The following is a 15,500-nucleotide window of genomic DNA, read 5'->3' as shown; positions in this document are numbered from 1 at the left end:
ACGCGACCAGAGAATGAAACGGAGTTTTCCGTGACCCGTAATCACTCGTTCCTGATGTGATTCCTTCTCCGTTGTGCTAATTAGTCAAAATTTGCTGTCTACCATGATGAGACTGATCCGTTCCACTCTAAAACAAAGTTACTGTCCATTTATTTTCTAGTGTTTGTATGTATCAGCAGCACAGTGCTGATTAAAATGAAATTTCTCTCATTACTGCGGTGACAGCAGTTGATGAGGAAGAAAAAAACTCGAGACTGGTTCTGTTTTAAAACATTTAATATTACACATTTGCATGAGTAGAAGTGATATAGTTTTCAGTGTGGAGTAAATATAAAGAACAGATATAATCAAACAAGCGTGGAACATACCAACACAAGCCAAGCATAGAAAAGGAGAAGATATTTGATGTGTCTATACAGTCTTATATACACTGGAATGGATTAAAGTCTAAGTTGGGGGAGTTTTTTTTTGTATATCATCCATGTGTTAATATAATGCTTTAATGTCTTTAAAATCTAAAAAAAAAAAAAAAAAAAATCAAGCGATGTAAATATAGAAATCACCTTAATGACAAAATAGTCTCGAAAAGAGTGAAAGAGAGAAATATAGTTGATACAGTGTCTTTCAATTTGCTCTGCTTGTTTATCATACTGTGTTGTTTTTCACTGGGTAGTTAAAATATGCTGAGAAACCGTCAGTAACAAATATAGTGTGACAAGTAGGAAGTAAAATATCTCAGAAAATATAGGCGGATGATTATAAGACCATGTGTATACCAGCCAGGAGCAGTAAACTAACTTTTGTAGCAGTGTATCAGGAAGCCAATTGTGAGCAGGACTGAATTCTTATTATACGTGCAGATCAAAAAAGGAGACTATACACGATTTTAAAAAAATCTGTTTGTGTTTCTTACAAGAAAAGGAAGTTTGTGATCATTTGTCATTGTGATCTGATCCCTCCCACCAACATTCCTACAGTATCTCAAGAGGAAATAAGTTATTTTGGTCCAGAAAAAGGGTCTAAACTATTTCATCCATGGAAGTGGCGTCTGCTTACTTGAGAGAATACACTGCTTTTATCACGCAACATTAAAATGGTCACATTTTTTTTTTATGCTTTCAAACATAATACATAGACTCAGTGGGAGGATTAAGGTAAAAATGTAAGGGAAGATGATGTCCCTGAGAGTGTGTGTGTGTGTGTGTGTTTGTCTATATGGTCTCCACATAATTGGCAGGAAACAAGCCTTGACGGCCATCTTTGCTCCACCCCCTCCACCAGGCTTTGTCTACAGTTTCCACGTCCCTGATGATGTCACCAGGTTCAAAGGAGATCTCAGATTCGTCCTCTGAGGGAAAGGCAAGATAATACGGTGAAAACCCGCTAAACACATTGTAATTACCGTAAGTGGAGGTACTTTATGTGAACAAGCATGGTGATTATGCTCTAAATGTCATCTTACCTGCTTGGTAGTCATACAGAGCGCGGACACACATTTGTTGCTCGGCTGAAAGCTGCGGTGGAGAGAGAAACGCTGTCAGAGAAAGGCTTTCATCACGCAATGAATATTGATTAACGTCAGAATAAAAAGGAAAGCGAGGGGCATGACTTTCCCAGAAACCCTCCTCTTGCAAACCTTAATGTTAAAGGAAATAATTTTGTTTTAAATCTTCCTCTTCTTCTTCACAAATAAAAAAGACCCGAACTTAAACTCGATTTGTTATTTTTCTATTAAATTAATTGTAATAATGATCGTGATATATTATATATGAGATAGATAAACTGTGAGAAACACACTCCCACTGTTCGGAGGGGTGTTTTCATAAAAAAAGGTACACTTAATTCATCTTGAGTAAATCACGTGTATTAATCCACAGTGGAAATAGTCCCTGACCAATGCACGCCTGCTGAGTGATATTTGCTCACAGTGACACCGACCAGGAATAAATTGGGAACAAGCAAGCAAGCATGAGGCTGAGGACACCTAGGATGCGCTGAGGGCCAGAGTTACGGCCTGGAACTCCAGAGTCCAAGTGAAGTTCTACTTCTTGGTTCCTCCTTCATGGGGATGTGCAGTTGAAAAAAAACCTTATTTTGCACCACTGGGCTGAGCACAGGCTCCTACTCTGTTATGCACCTGCAGTAAATACGCGCAGCTCCCAGAGCAGCATTTTCTTCAGCTAGGGCAGGTGGAGCAGAAGGGGACTACGCTCTCACTCTTAGAAAACTCCTCATTTCCACACCTGGAACTCAGAGGGCTGGTAGGATTAAAGGACGGACCGATGTAGTGGATACCCAGTACAAGCTGACATGTCACCTCTGCTAAACTAGTGCACGCACGATAGCTCCATGGATGGAGAGCGTGACCTACATTTTCTCAGTGCAGTTCAGTTACATAATGAAATCCTATGACTGTAGACAGTGTTTCGACAGCGCCACACCCTGTGAGCGCTATCGAGCACCGTAACGCACCAATGGATGATGCGCTCCACATGGAAATACTGTTAAACTTTATTTGTATTGCACCTTCCAAACAAAAATTGCCGCTCAAAGTACTTTACAGCAAACAGAGAAGAGGAACATTAACACATGCTCAAAGAACATTTAAAAAAAAAGAAAGAAAGAAAGAAAGAAAAAAAGAAAGAAAGAGTGAAACCGGAATCACAACAATGCGACTGAAGCGTGGACCTGGCAGATGATGGCTCGCTGCTCGCATCACTGAGGCTCTGTGCGAAATGTTCCAGTAGACATCACATTTTTAAAAATGCACAAAGAGCCGACAGCATAAAACATTTAAGTGTAACATTTCCCACAAAACAAAAAAATATGTCCTGCTCCTCGTTTTGTGCGAGGCTACAGTACCTCCTGCCCGTTCTCAGAGACCTGCTGTTCCGTTTCCTCGGTGACGCCGTCTCTCTCTGCTGTGATATGGAGATCATAACACACACCCGACTCAGGGGAGCTGATTTCAGTGTCAGACGGGCTCAAGGATCGCTCTGAGAGAGACCAGGGAGGAATCATTCAAACCAGCATAGTCACTGTGAACCTGTGTGTTACAGCGTTTGAACGGATCTGTGGTCAAACCTGTGCCGTTCTGCTCCTGCGTGTCATCTCCGTTCGTGATCCCATTGGTGGGCAGGACCACAGTCTCATGTTTGATTTTCAGGCAAATGGATTCTGAATCTGAAATTATGTCTCGATTGTAAAGTTTTGCACCTTCAGTTAAAAACAGATTATTTATGCCAGAACTCCCTAAAAAGACTGATCAAGTCCATAGAGGTTGATCCAAAACTGGAGGCTTACCAGGAAGGGCTGACTCCTCCTCTCTCTCTGAGAGCTCTACAGATTCAGTGGGGGTCTGACTGTCTTCCGACTGCTCCTTCTGTCCTCTGTCTTCCTCCGCCTCCTCCTCTTCGACTTCTTCTAATGCATCTTCCTCTCCCTCTTCTTCTTCCTCCTCCTGCACCGCTTCCCCTGGTTCCTCTGATGCAGATTCAGTAGCTTCTCGTTCTGATTCCTCGTCCTCCTCTTCCTCCATCTCCTCCTCGTCCTCCTTGTCCCACTCCTCGACCTCCACTGCATCAGTCTGGACTGGTTCTGTACAGGCGGCACAAGGCTCGGGCTGAATTTCGGCATCTTTGCTTTCCTCCGCATCTTCTTCTTCTTCCTCATCCTCTTCCACCAGTACAGCCTGTGCTATGTAGCCAGTGTCTGAGACCCGCTCAGTGTGCATGGCTGTATGGAGGTCTGTTGATTGGACACGATCAAATGTTAGTCAAACATATATAAACATTTGATAAACTTACATGCTGTTTAAGAGCCCATGAAGTCGTGTGTGTGTGTGTGTGTGTGTGTGTGTGTGTGTGTGGTAGAAAAAAAAATATAAAGAATAAGAAGCCAGGCTCTCTTGGTGTACATCACAGTCAAACTTGGCATAACCAGGATTATATGTGGTTACTTGAAGGTTCAAAAGGAATATTTAATTGTGACTGGCCAGTAGAAATAGAGCTCTGTGTAACAGGCCTCTGATTCATAGTCCCTTGGCTGCATTAACAGTCTGGAATGTTGCGGAGTAGACTTTGGCAAACGCATCTAAGCAACTACAGCTTTTAATAAAACAAATCAAAACCAATAATTAACGTGAAACGATTCTTTGACAACCTAATGAGATGCAACCAAGGTAATGTGCTCTTCTTCACATTCCATCATCACTCTGAATGGGCATTTTGTTGTTGCAATAACGACAGCTCCTCTGTAGATTACCACTTACAACAAAAATAAAACTAGAATTACCGTCTTGTGGTTGTACGACTCTGCCAACAAGCCCCGTCCATCCATATTTGCCCAGACTCATATAATATACTGTAGTGCAGACTTTAAGGGGATTTAATAAAAGGTTTTAAGTGTGTGTCTTGGCAAAATACAACTCATTATTGTTCCCACAAGGTGTTGCTGAGAAGGCATGAATAAAGTGGCTTTGTTGAACGTTACAATGTCAAATTGAACGTGACCTTTGACCTTTTGGATGTAAAATATCATCACTTCATCATCTCGCGCTGTCGGATGTTGCGTGAAATGTAGTTGGCGCGTTAGTGCTTGAGTTATGGCCATACGTGTGTTTTGTGTGGACAACTTTACCTCGACCTTCCACCTCAAGTCTTTTCAGTTTGTCCACGTTTCCAAGTTAGCGTTTCTGCCAGATTTGAGGAAAATCTCGAGATGTTCCATTCAAAAAGCTACACCACGCTTTGTGAGACCAGTGACTGTGACCTTTAACCTTTGACCACCCAAACTAAATCAAATGTGAATAAATTATTTCAAGGTGTCCTGTGACTTACTACCAAATAAGGTGTTGTCACATTTACCGTGACGTTACGCCGCCAACATCTTTTCAGTTCATTGCTGATTCCAAGTGAACATTTGTGTCAAATAAGAAAAACCTCTCTGGCACTCCTCCTGAGATGCAGCCATCAAAATCATGAGCGACCTTGACCTTTAACCTTAGACCACCAAAATCCAGCACTTCTTCCTTGTGGACAAGCGAACATTTGTACTAATTTTGAATAACTTCCCTCAAAAAGACACAGACGGGTTCAGAGGTGTAAAACCGTATTTCACTATCAGATTTGGTTCGAGCTCCTCGTGTCGCGTGTCACCCCACCTGTGTTTGTCTCTGGTCTCTCTGGAAGAGCAGCTGTTGGAGCCTGTGGAGCAAAACCAGGCTCGAAGCAGAAGGCTGATTGCTCTGTCTGGGTCGGGGTATTTGGGGGTGAAGAAGGTGGAGCCCCTGGTTGTGACGGAGAGGGGATGCTCTTTTCTAAACTAGTGGACAAGGAAGCCAAGAGATTTGGTGAGGCTGGAGGTGCTGAGGGTTCCGTGGGTGACTGGGCTCTGGGCTCAGCAGTAGGCTGAACTTGGTGTTGAGGGGGTGGGGCAACGGGCAGGGCTGAAACTGGAGGGGTGGGGCGAAGTGGTGACGTTGGCGGGGACATGGGGACTCTGGGCCTTTGGGGAGAGGTGACAGGGCGGAAAACAGGGCTGGTGGGGGGAGATGTGGCATGGCTGGGAGAGGGAGGAGCCCGGAAGAAGGGGGAGACCAGGGGAGAACTGCGAGGGGAGGATGCTGTGCTGTCCTCTGCTTTACTGAAGATGAACGCTGTGTCGGTGAGGCTGCGCTGGTACCGGCGGAACGGTTTGCCTGGAGAGAGGAAAAACAAAGACAAATACTGTTTTTTTCCAAAAATACAAATTCAGGCTTTTGACACGTACGTGAGCATGATGTCACAGTGACCACGACGTTCGACCAACAAAATCTTTTCAGTGAGTTCAAGTGGATGATTGAGCCAAACGTTCCTGGTGGTGCTTCTGTGACATTGCGTTAAAGAAATGGAAGGAGATCCCCCATAAAATGATGTCACCCATACTGAGGAATAATAAAATCAGTCAAGAATGGAATCTGTTCAGGCAGTGTGTCACAGCCATGAGCCAGCATGCGTAATTCCAGGGAGACGATCCTCCAAAATAGAACAGAGGCACAGTTAATATCACTACATCTGTGTTTATGCTGCGATGACACGTCAGAACTGCAGCTGGTAAAATGTCCTCATGTCTGTCTAGACTTTAAGACTTCACTCTAAGGCTTTACCCTATGGGACCCATTTAGGTGGTTCATGTAACTGGAGGAAGAGATGCCCTGTTAGCTGCAGCGCTAGCACTGAGTGTCTGTTGCCAACAGAGGAGGAGGAGGAGGAGGAGGAGGAGGAAGAGGAGGAAGAGATGGTCCACATATAAATTTGATCAAACTTGGTGGAATGATGAGAACATACAGGAAGAGGAACTTGATCTGATGACATCACGTCGTCTACGCTTTTCTTACTACGTTTCAGGTGCATTTATATCTTGTTGTTATGCTGCGGGCTTTGCACCCTCCCAGGCAGAACTTCCATGCTGCAGGAGTACTTAGAGTACTTCACTTTTTTGTCAGCTGACTTTGCTTCCACCCCAGCCACTATACTGCTGAACCTCTCCCCTTCCAGCCAATGAGAGGGCTGCACTCCAAAAAAGTTTTCATTGGATGAACATGATTTAATCTTGGTAACCACATTCCATCTAAAAAAAAATCATGTACATTCAATCTTTATTATCTTATTTGAGCAAAGAATACTGGAGTCCAATTAAAACCTCTGCCCTCAATAAACAAGTTTACTTTTTTTACGCTTGTAAAATTAAACTTGTTTTAGCGTACATTATTACAACAAACTTTTTTTTTTACATAGCATTCCACTTTGTTTTACCAACTACTACAGGTTTAGTCTGTTGTACTTGTAGTCAATCTTGTTAAATGAACTAAATCGATCTTGTTGATGCTGTTAGGCTTCCTGTTGGTTGCTGTTACAGGCATCCAATAAAAAAAAATTAACCAAAACTCAAAACTTTTTTTGTTGTTGTTTGCAAATGACATTTTTACTAAACGTACACAACAGGCTTTAAATTTGTACTATCAAATTATTTGACCACCCACCCGACCGACGAAAGTTACGGGACTCACGGTAATCCGCCGGAACCGCTACACCTCCCCTCTCCCTCCCCCCTCCAAGCGACAGACCCGCGAAGATTCGACAGCGTGATGGCGCAACATGATTTGCACACGTATAAATAGCAGCAACTCCCTGCACCAGGCAGTGAACTGCAGCAATCGACAAATTCCTTTGGCTACCGTGTTAGCTTCACACCCGCGGCGCACAGGTGGATACGGCGAACTGCTGCTGTCGCCGCCGCCGCCGCCACCGCTTTCCATCGTCAGCTTCTTCTGAATCCACACCCGGAAGTGCGCGGCGCATGCGCAGTACATGAGCACTCAAGCATCTTTGAAACGCTCAACATCCTCATGAGATTGGCACGAATTAAGTTAATTGACTTAAATTTCCTAGATATATTGAATTAACAAAAAATAAGTATGTGTCGTGAACAACATGATTAATTTATACAATACCAGTATATTTACAGTTTGTTGCTCAAACGCACACCCTAGTTTATTTTTTTGAGTGCACCTTCTCGTCTCGAAGGGGACCTGACTCTTTGGTGGCAGGGTGTACATACCTGTGCGGGATGATCCAGGACTGGTGGGACTTTGCGATGTTGATGACAGCTGTCTGAAGAACTCTCGAGGGTTCATGGATCGCTGGGACACTAATACCGCAGCCTCCTACAGATAGAATGATATGAATAAGTACTATTACAGAAAGACAGATTTTACAGGTTTTCAAACTGGCTTTAATTAAATGACATACAGAGATTAGACACTAATTCATCAGTGCCCTCTTTTGTGTGTAGTTTTACTGCACATGGACTTACTGCTGCTTTCTCTATGGACTCACTCCTTCTCAGACGAGCCCTCATATCGTCCTCGTGCTCGCGCTGCTGCTGCTCCTGTTGATGCAGAAACACAGCAGCGCTCGCTCACACATCTGAACACACGCATTCACTGACAGTGGAATACAAATAGTGAGGGGATGCAGCACAGCCTTTTGTCATGTTTCTAATAACATGATTTGCCTAATAGCAGCGGCGTCTTCAAGAACAGCATTTACAAAGACAACATCTTGAGTATAACATAAAAACATAACACACTGGTGCGCAATTTAATAACGACAGTCACAACACAGGGCTGTACATTGAGCAAATAATTGTAAATAAATACTCAAACTGTCATGTTTTGCAACGCTAAGCAATTTCTATGTATGGCAATCATTAAGAGGACGTGACAAGGAGGCAGCAGGTTGATGCTGAAGATGTACAACATTTCCTTTAAAGAACGAACCATAAACAAGGGAACGTTAGCACAACTTCCACGTAAATGCAAGCCAGTTCACCGTTGTCTTTATTGCAAAAGCAGGACTGGATAATTGATAACAATACGGACCAATTACTGTCACTGCTGTGTGAAACTGCTGGGTGGACGAACAAGACGTCTGGAACACTGGGCCGATTCTACGACGCTTCCTGATTTACAAAGAGTTCATGAATCCTGGCTGTTTGACCTTTCATAGAGGAAGTTTGCAACACTATTTGGTTAAAGGGTATCATTCTCCTAGCTCAAAAATATGGAAACACGATGGGATACTTGATCATTTGCACCTGTGATCAACAACCCTCCCTTCCAGCCGAATGGCTTATTAGAACAGGTATTGATTGTAACCTCAAACAGAAATGAATGTACTTGTCACAAGCAGAAGGCACATCTTTTTTTTTTTTGAAGGCACATCTTTCATTCTCCCTTGGATTTTCCCTTTCAGTAGAAGGTGTCTGTACGCAGTTTGATTCGTAGAATTAATCCGAGTGTGATGATACATGCGTTCACGCCAAACATCAAATTCCAGAGACCCTAAATGTTGAAACTGAAAACACTGTGGTTTTGTTTAAGGTTTCTTGTGAACGCTGAGAGCAGAGACAATGTTCATGTCCAAACACAGCGAACCGTAAGTATTAAAGTTATACGTCACCAGATGTTTTAATTAGCGAGAGAAAAAGTGTTATTGAATTCAACTATTGAAATATTCAGAACATAACTGCAGCAGAATCAGCAGGCTACAGGTTGCTCAATACGTTTCGTGAAGTCCATCTCACAAGCTTTCCTTGAAAAGACCAGGACAACATGGCTCCCCCTTTCACTAAAGGGGATGACATCATTGGAATCGAATATAAAACAAAGACTAACTTCACACCCACCCATCTTAATTTCTCCTTCCGACGCAGTGCCTCTTCTTGCTCTGCCTGCTTTCGTCTGCAAGACAGCGTAAAGAAAAACGGACTCAATAACCCACGATGCAGTACATTTGAAGTATTCATGACAGCGTACTTTGTTCTTTAATTGCCATATTCTCAGGGCAGTCTGGATTAAACAAAGCTAAGAGGAGTTAGAGGCAGTCCAGAGGAACATTTGTCTAAATTTATTTCAAATAGCTAAAGTTAATAACGATTCAACTCAATCTATAATAGTCCATAATGTAATATGACTTAACTTTTAGAGTAATTTAACTTTAAAAACATTTAGTGCCACTGTGTGAGACTGTAAATCCTGTTGTGAATCCAGGCCTCTATCTATTCCAATAACAGCCACTAGGGGGGGGGGATAATTGAGAGGAAATGGTCACTGCTCTAACCTCTGCTCCTCAATCATCTGTAGCTTCTCATTCATCTTTCTGTCTCTCTCTTCAGCATCCTTTCTTTCCTTCAAAACTCTCTCTCGTTCAAGACGCCGTCTCTCCTCTACTGCTCTTCTTCTCTCTTCTTCCTTCCTCTGTTCTTCCTCGCGCTGACAAGACGAGAAGAAATCATGGGGGATCATATTAATTCATAAGTCACATATCATAACTGACTTCAAAAGAAAGAATAAAACACATCCACAAAAAAAGAGAGAGGGGAAATTCTGAATACCTCCGCACGTGCCCAGAAGGAGTCTCTGTTTATTAGTCTCATCTCCATGGCAGCGTTGGTTTTTCTGTAGTTGGTACCCTTTAGAAGATTTCGAGAAAAAAAACAGTCACTAAAGATTTTTAAACCTCCTTGTAATGCAAAAGGAGAAATTATATATGTTTCCTTGTTTTTCATACATTAAATGAATATAACAGAGGTACAGTGTAACAAATCCTGACTGCGTGAGCAAGTGTATATGATAGTCTTTGCTGCCATCTTGTGGGGGGATGCGGTGCTGCAGGGGGACTCACCACTATATCCTCCCTCTCCACAGACTTGGAGCTCCTCCTCACCCACTGAGGAGGCCCATGGGCTTGTGTCTTGCTGAGCTCAGCTCTTATCTTCTCCTCTGTCACATCGTCCACTTTGGCTGCACTAATGAAGGCATGTGCTTCCTGAAACACAGAGGCCAAGGAATAAAAAATGGAGGAAAATCAGAAATCCATTCTTACACACACACACACACACACACACACACACACACAAGTACACACAGTGCCTCTGGTGGTTTTCACTCCGTCTGATTTGAAGTTATGCAAAGTCAGAGCCAAACAGTTGTGCAACTGCTTCAATCGTGAGGATGGTGAGGGGAAGAAAACCTTCCCCAACTTCAACAATAAGCCAGGAGTTAGTTGGATGGTTACAGATAGCAGATGGCAGGATTCTTTAGGACATCGGGAGGTGACAGCATAAGTGGGAGAAAAGAGAATGTTTCTCTGTTAACATGGAACCACCGCTTAAGAGATTTGGGGGGGAAAAAGACCATAATCAACAACCGCAGACCAAAACATCATGTTGCTCTGCTCCATTCTCTTTTGCTATCATTCCAACATGGGCTGAACTCCAATGTTTGGTGGTGTGTGTGTGTGTGTGTGTGTGTGTGTGTGTGTGTGTGTGTGTGTGTGTCCGCGCACACCCGAATGCACACAGATGTAATATGCAGGCATTTGTGGACCTCAGAATCATTTCCAAAAAGTCCCGGCTTGCTGATGGAGGGCCAGGTCTGTCGTCCTCTGACTGTAAATCACAGTTTTATGTGAGTGACAACGCTGACACCGACCATGGGCAGAGCACTCGATGAGCCCCATAATACATGTCAGTACAGAGCGTAATCCATATCACTCTAGCTGTCACTGCCAACTGCACACACGCAGAGGCACCAGACGTCGAGCAGTCCAGGGTGACGCCAGGGATGCTAGTAAAAGCAGGATAACAGACAGAACTACAATCTACAGTTGAATAGTGCAGTTTTGCAAAGTGCAAGTGCAGAAAATTACTATGTTTACTTACTAGTGTCAGGAACAGTCCTGTATCCATGTGTGAGTCATTAAGTGCAGGACTGTTAGAACTGATACGATCTGCTAGCTGGAGGATCAGGCATACTCATAGTATGTACTACATTCAGGTACTACCAGTACGTGGCTATGGCAGACAGACGAGCCTGCAGCTGAGTCTGCATGCGTGAGGCTGTTGAGTCCACTGAGGAGTCATTCAGCTGGGACAGGTAGATGATGTCTTGTTGCTCAACAGTCCCCATGTTTGCACTGAGTCTCAAGAAATACCATCCTTCACATGTTGAGCATGGAATCATATCATGCCAGATCTTTAGTTAAGCTTTGTGAAGAAGTACTGGACAGAAATGTTGCAAAAGTATTTCTGCAATCACGCAGCACTCCTCCGACTCTCAAGTGCATCATCCAGTAGCATCCACTTCTTCTGCATCCAGCCCAGTAATAAGTAAAAAACAAACTAGAACGTTTCCGGTTCATCACCTGATCACAGTTACACCTCATGATGTGCTTGAGAGTACGTAAGCTGGTGTTTTTGAAAAGTTTTGCTGTTATTTGTAGTTGGTGGCCATTGGGTGCCATTAGCTTCAAGCTAAATATGTATGAACGGCTCTTTCTGCATTCTGAAGTCACAAAGAAGTGAGGCAGTGGTGAAAAAAAATGTCTTCATGAACTCAGGGCATCTATTTGGGAATTTTTGAAAGGTGAATCACCCTTTTTTTTCGATGAAGTATCGCTTTGACAAACGTGGCCTCGTGCCAGGCTGATATGTGGATGAATGCAACAAATTAAAAAAAAAAAAAAGAAATCCAGAACAATGGAAACATCTGCAGCCTATTCGTATTTGAGCTTTCATAACTCACTACAGTATGTAACACACCCAAATCTGTAGCTGCAGACTCGCCTTGACAAACCTCCTCGTAGCCAGCTGAGACATGCAGCTCAGCCAGACAGAGGCACGTAGAAGAGGGAGCTGAGGCCCCCTGAGATTAGGATTCAAACCTGAACATGCGAGGGAGGCGACGTACTGTAAACTGATGAGGTTTTGCAGATGCAGTGTATTATTTTCAACTTCATGACGAACATTACTGTGTGTAAATCCATTAAAAATGAAAAACTCCAAAGTGGAATTACTCCAGTAAAACTCGCAATACAGTTATTTTAGAGTATTTGGTTGCTTCAAGTTTCTTCAAAAACTTTGAATTTAGTGCTGTGTCATTTCTTTGACCTCTAGTTTTCCTGGTAGGCGAAAAATCTTTCCTGGGAAACTTAAGTCTGGTTTCATGACAAAGAAAAAATTCCTTGAATCAGCTCGAGATTATTTCTCAGAGTTATGAAACAGCTTCCCTTTATGTTTCACTTATTCTTAGTCAGCATGTACATCATAACAAGCCCATGCATCATCCCCATCGTCTTAAAGTCTAAATATTTCTGTAAATGCAGGATAAGCTATGGTGCTCCCTATGCATGTTAATGCCGTGAGTCCTCCTTTGTTCTGAATCATTGATAAAACCAAGTCGAGCGTGATCTGCTGTGGGAGAGAACCTTAAACTTGCTCAACAGTCTGATGTTTCTCACAGTTCCATTTCTGAAATTAACTGATCAAAACCTCAATTCCCCAACCCTAAACTGAACCTGCACCTTAACCCAATCCTAACCTTCATCCAAAAAAAATCACATCTTAAACTGAAAACCGCATTTAAAACATGCCTCAGAAAGTGAAGACCAATCAAAATGTCCTCCCTTTCCCCAAGATGTCCTCAAAAGACTGGTTTAAAATGCAAATTGGTCCTCACAAAGATGGTTGTCCCAGCACACACACACACACACACAAACACAGGGGGGTAGGGGGCTTTCGAACTGTGGCTCACAAAACTCCGGACTCAACATTCACTGTTAAAAAATGAACAAAAAACAAACAAACATTCCACAGATTCCTCTTCAGTTGGCTGGGTGATGCCTTTATATGGACACCAGTAAACCTCGGGGTCAGCAGCTGCTGTGACACTCAGGAGACGCTGCAGCTAGCAGGACGGTTTTTACCACATCTTCCTAATAAAAATAAGTCTACAGAGCCGTCCATCATCATCATCGCCGCCTCCTTCCTCTTCCTCTCATCTTCCTGTCTCCTTTATCATCACTGGCCTCTGTGTGGCACTACAAACAATGGCGCTTCTAAGACTGAATCTGGCGACCTTCCCTTGGTACCAACATGGCCACAGAGCCGATCATACGCAGGAGCAATGAGACAGGAAGTGGACTGAGCACAGGAAGCTCTCAAAACAATACAAAGTAAACTAAAGTGTGTAAATATAGAGTTTGAGAGTACAAAGCCTCTTGAGATAGAAAAAAGATCTTTTTTTGTCTCTGTATAGGGAGTACACTAAAAGTATATTTATAATACTTTCATGTACAGTTCTGTGCTGTTCCTTCTCAATGCTGATGTGGAACTTTAATATGATTAAGAACAACTTGATCTACTGAACCTTGAAGAAGTTTTTGATGGCTGGAAGGTGGCCGGCACATTCTGTCCTGCGGTGTTCATCCACTTTTTCACCAACCTGCAGACAAACACAGGATACACACACTTGCATTCATATCATACCAAAAGGAAAAAAAGAGGAGGGCTCACAGTGCTGTAATTGAGACTTGTTACATGAGCACATAAACCATTTGGAGGACAACTAAAAATATTATATATCATCTGTGTAATGAAAGTTGTGAGCGCTAATAAATCACAGCGATCCATTTTCTCAGCATCTGCTTCTCGGTGTAATTCACCATCAGAACATGGAGAGGACAGACTTCTTACTGTCAGACATGTCCAAACCACACCTGCAGATGAGTACTCAAATCATCTGTTTGCCTTGTGATTCATAAATGTTGGACAAAAGAGTGTCGCAATGTTTTCTCTACATGTCAGATGTCAAATAAGCCAAAGTCTGTGACTGAAGCTTTCCACCAAAGAATTCTGCAGGTCTTTAAGTACACAGATAATTACGTATTTTAAGTTGTTAAGCTCATTATCCCTGAGCTGTTGAACAATTGCTGTCTGCTGCTCTTAAGTTGTATATAATTTCAAGCATGCGTGTTTGGAATGTGTGGCTCTTCAACATGACAGGATCACGCTTCCATAAACCCCATGAACCTGTCTGCCGCCCTTACCCAGGTGATCATGGCGATTCGGGGGCTGCCAGTCTCCGCACCTCCCACTCTGCACAGTCCATACTGAGGCTTGGACACGTGGAACTTTCCGGCTAACTCTGCAACACCACCCACTAATGTGAAGAGACACGAAAATGCAGGGAAGTTAAAGGAAGCATAGATCAATACTGGTTCTGATTCCAGAACACGAAACACAGTCACGTCCGTGCGTGAATTTCCCAGCCGTCTCCAGGAAGTGCATCTGAATCAGTGGGGCTTCCAACTTGGATTTTGCTCTGATTTAATTGCTATGAAAAGATCAAAATGCTGCTGAATGAACGATGTCATGGGGCAGGTTTGCTTCATCACATCTTTCCACAAGATGAAAAGCAAAACTTCTTTTCAAGAGTGTGTATTCTGAATGGAGTGTGAGGGTGATCCGCGACAGTGTTTGACACGTGCTCCTCTAGCCTGAAGTATCATGAGTTTTGTTGTTTGTATAAATAATTACTGCGACTGTGACCTTCATTTTAAGTTGAGCAAAGATAATTAAGTTCTTTACAGGGCTCGTTGGTTCAAAACAATCATGTCTGACAAAAAAAAAGACACATAACAGACCAACTCACCTCCTGAGTCGGCCAGTTTGAGCTTGTTGCTGACTCCGTCGTACGCGAATAAAGCCCTGCGGACACGGAGACACACACAGGTCAGAGACAGCATCAGCACTGACAGCCTCAGGATTACAGACCAAACAACCACTTGTTTGATATCTGTAAACTTGAGAATAGCTTCTAATGGAAGCATGAGGACAGCTGTGTGCACCATGTGTTTAGTCTATCATTGTACACGGTGGACACACACAGGCATGCACACATGCATGGCCAGATGTTTTACTGATCACACTTGGTCTAAACCACAACAAGCCTCCCTGCAGAGAAAAGCATCTCTATGATGCACCGACGAATCACACATGCACTTGTTCCCTTCCTGGCTTTATCAGCCGTGACAGTGCGTGGGCATGTGTGTGTGTGTGTGTGTGTGTGTGTGTGTGTGTGTGTGTGTGTGTGTGTGTGTGAGTGTGTGTGTGTGTGT

At 43.2% G+C, this 15,500-nt stretch overlaps 1 protein-coding gene across 2 annotated transcripts in view; it reads right to left on the bottom strand.

Moving 5' to 3' along the window:
- Positions 1 to 266: 266 nt before the first annotated feature.
- Positions 267 to 15,500, bottom strand: part of LOC147259768 (uncharacterized) — a 33,200-nt gene continuing 17,966 nt past the window's right edge. The window contains exons 2-16 of one of the 2 annotated variants that reach the window (XM_086205939.1): positions 15,035 to 15,090; positions 14,430 to 14,542; positions 13,751 to 13,825; positions 10,227 to 10,370; positions 9,937 to 10,014; positions 9,663 to 9,814; positions 9,229 to 9,283; positions 7,855 to 7,929; positions 7,600 to 7,705; positions 5,162 to 5,698; positions 3,304 to 3,747; positions 3,085 to 3,183; positions 2,884 to 2,996; positions 1,463 to 1,514; positions 267 to 1,348 (exon numbers count right to left, since the gene is read on the bottom strand). In XM_086205939.1, the coding sequence (XP_086062065.1) occupies positions 1,212 to 1,348; positions 1,463 to 1,514; positions 2,884 to 2,996; positions 3,085 to 3,183; positions 3,304 to 3,747; positions 5,162 to 5,698; positions 7,600 to 7,705; positions 7,855 to 7,929; positions 9,229 to 9,283; positions 9,663 to 9,814; positions 9,937 to 10,014; positions 10,227 to 10,370; positions 13,751 to 13,825; positions 14,430 to 14,542; positions 15,035 to 15,090 (2,236 nt within the window). In that variant the 3' untranslated portion in view covers positions 267 to 1,211. Of the gene's footprint in view, positions 1,349 to 1,462; positions 1,515 to 2,862; positions 2,997 to 3,084; positions 3,184 to 3,303; positions 3,748 to 5,161; positions 5,699 to 7,599; positions 7,706 to 7,854; positions 7,930 to 9,228; positions 9,284 to 9,662; positions 9,815 to 9,936; positions 10,015 to 10,226; positions 10,371 to 13,750; positions 13,826 to 14,429; positions 14,543 to 15,034; positions 15,091 to 15,500 lie in introns of both variants that reach the window. The other variant, XM_086205938.1, reaches the window with a different exon arrangement.

Source organism: Aulostomus chinensis, chromosome 6 (assembly GCF_037954235.1).
Source record: "Aulostomus chinensis isolate RoL2024-O1b breed Wild chromosome 6, RoL_Achi_v1.0, whole genome shotgun sequence".
Lineage (NCBI taxonomy): Eukaryota > Metazoa > Chordata > Actinopteri > Syngnathiformes > Aulostomidae > Aulostomus > Aulostomus chinensis.
The sequence above is the reverse complement of the archived record's forward strand: the minus strand, read 5'-3'. Positions and strand labels throughout refer to the sequence as shown.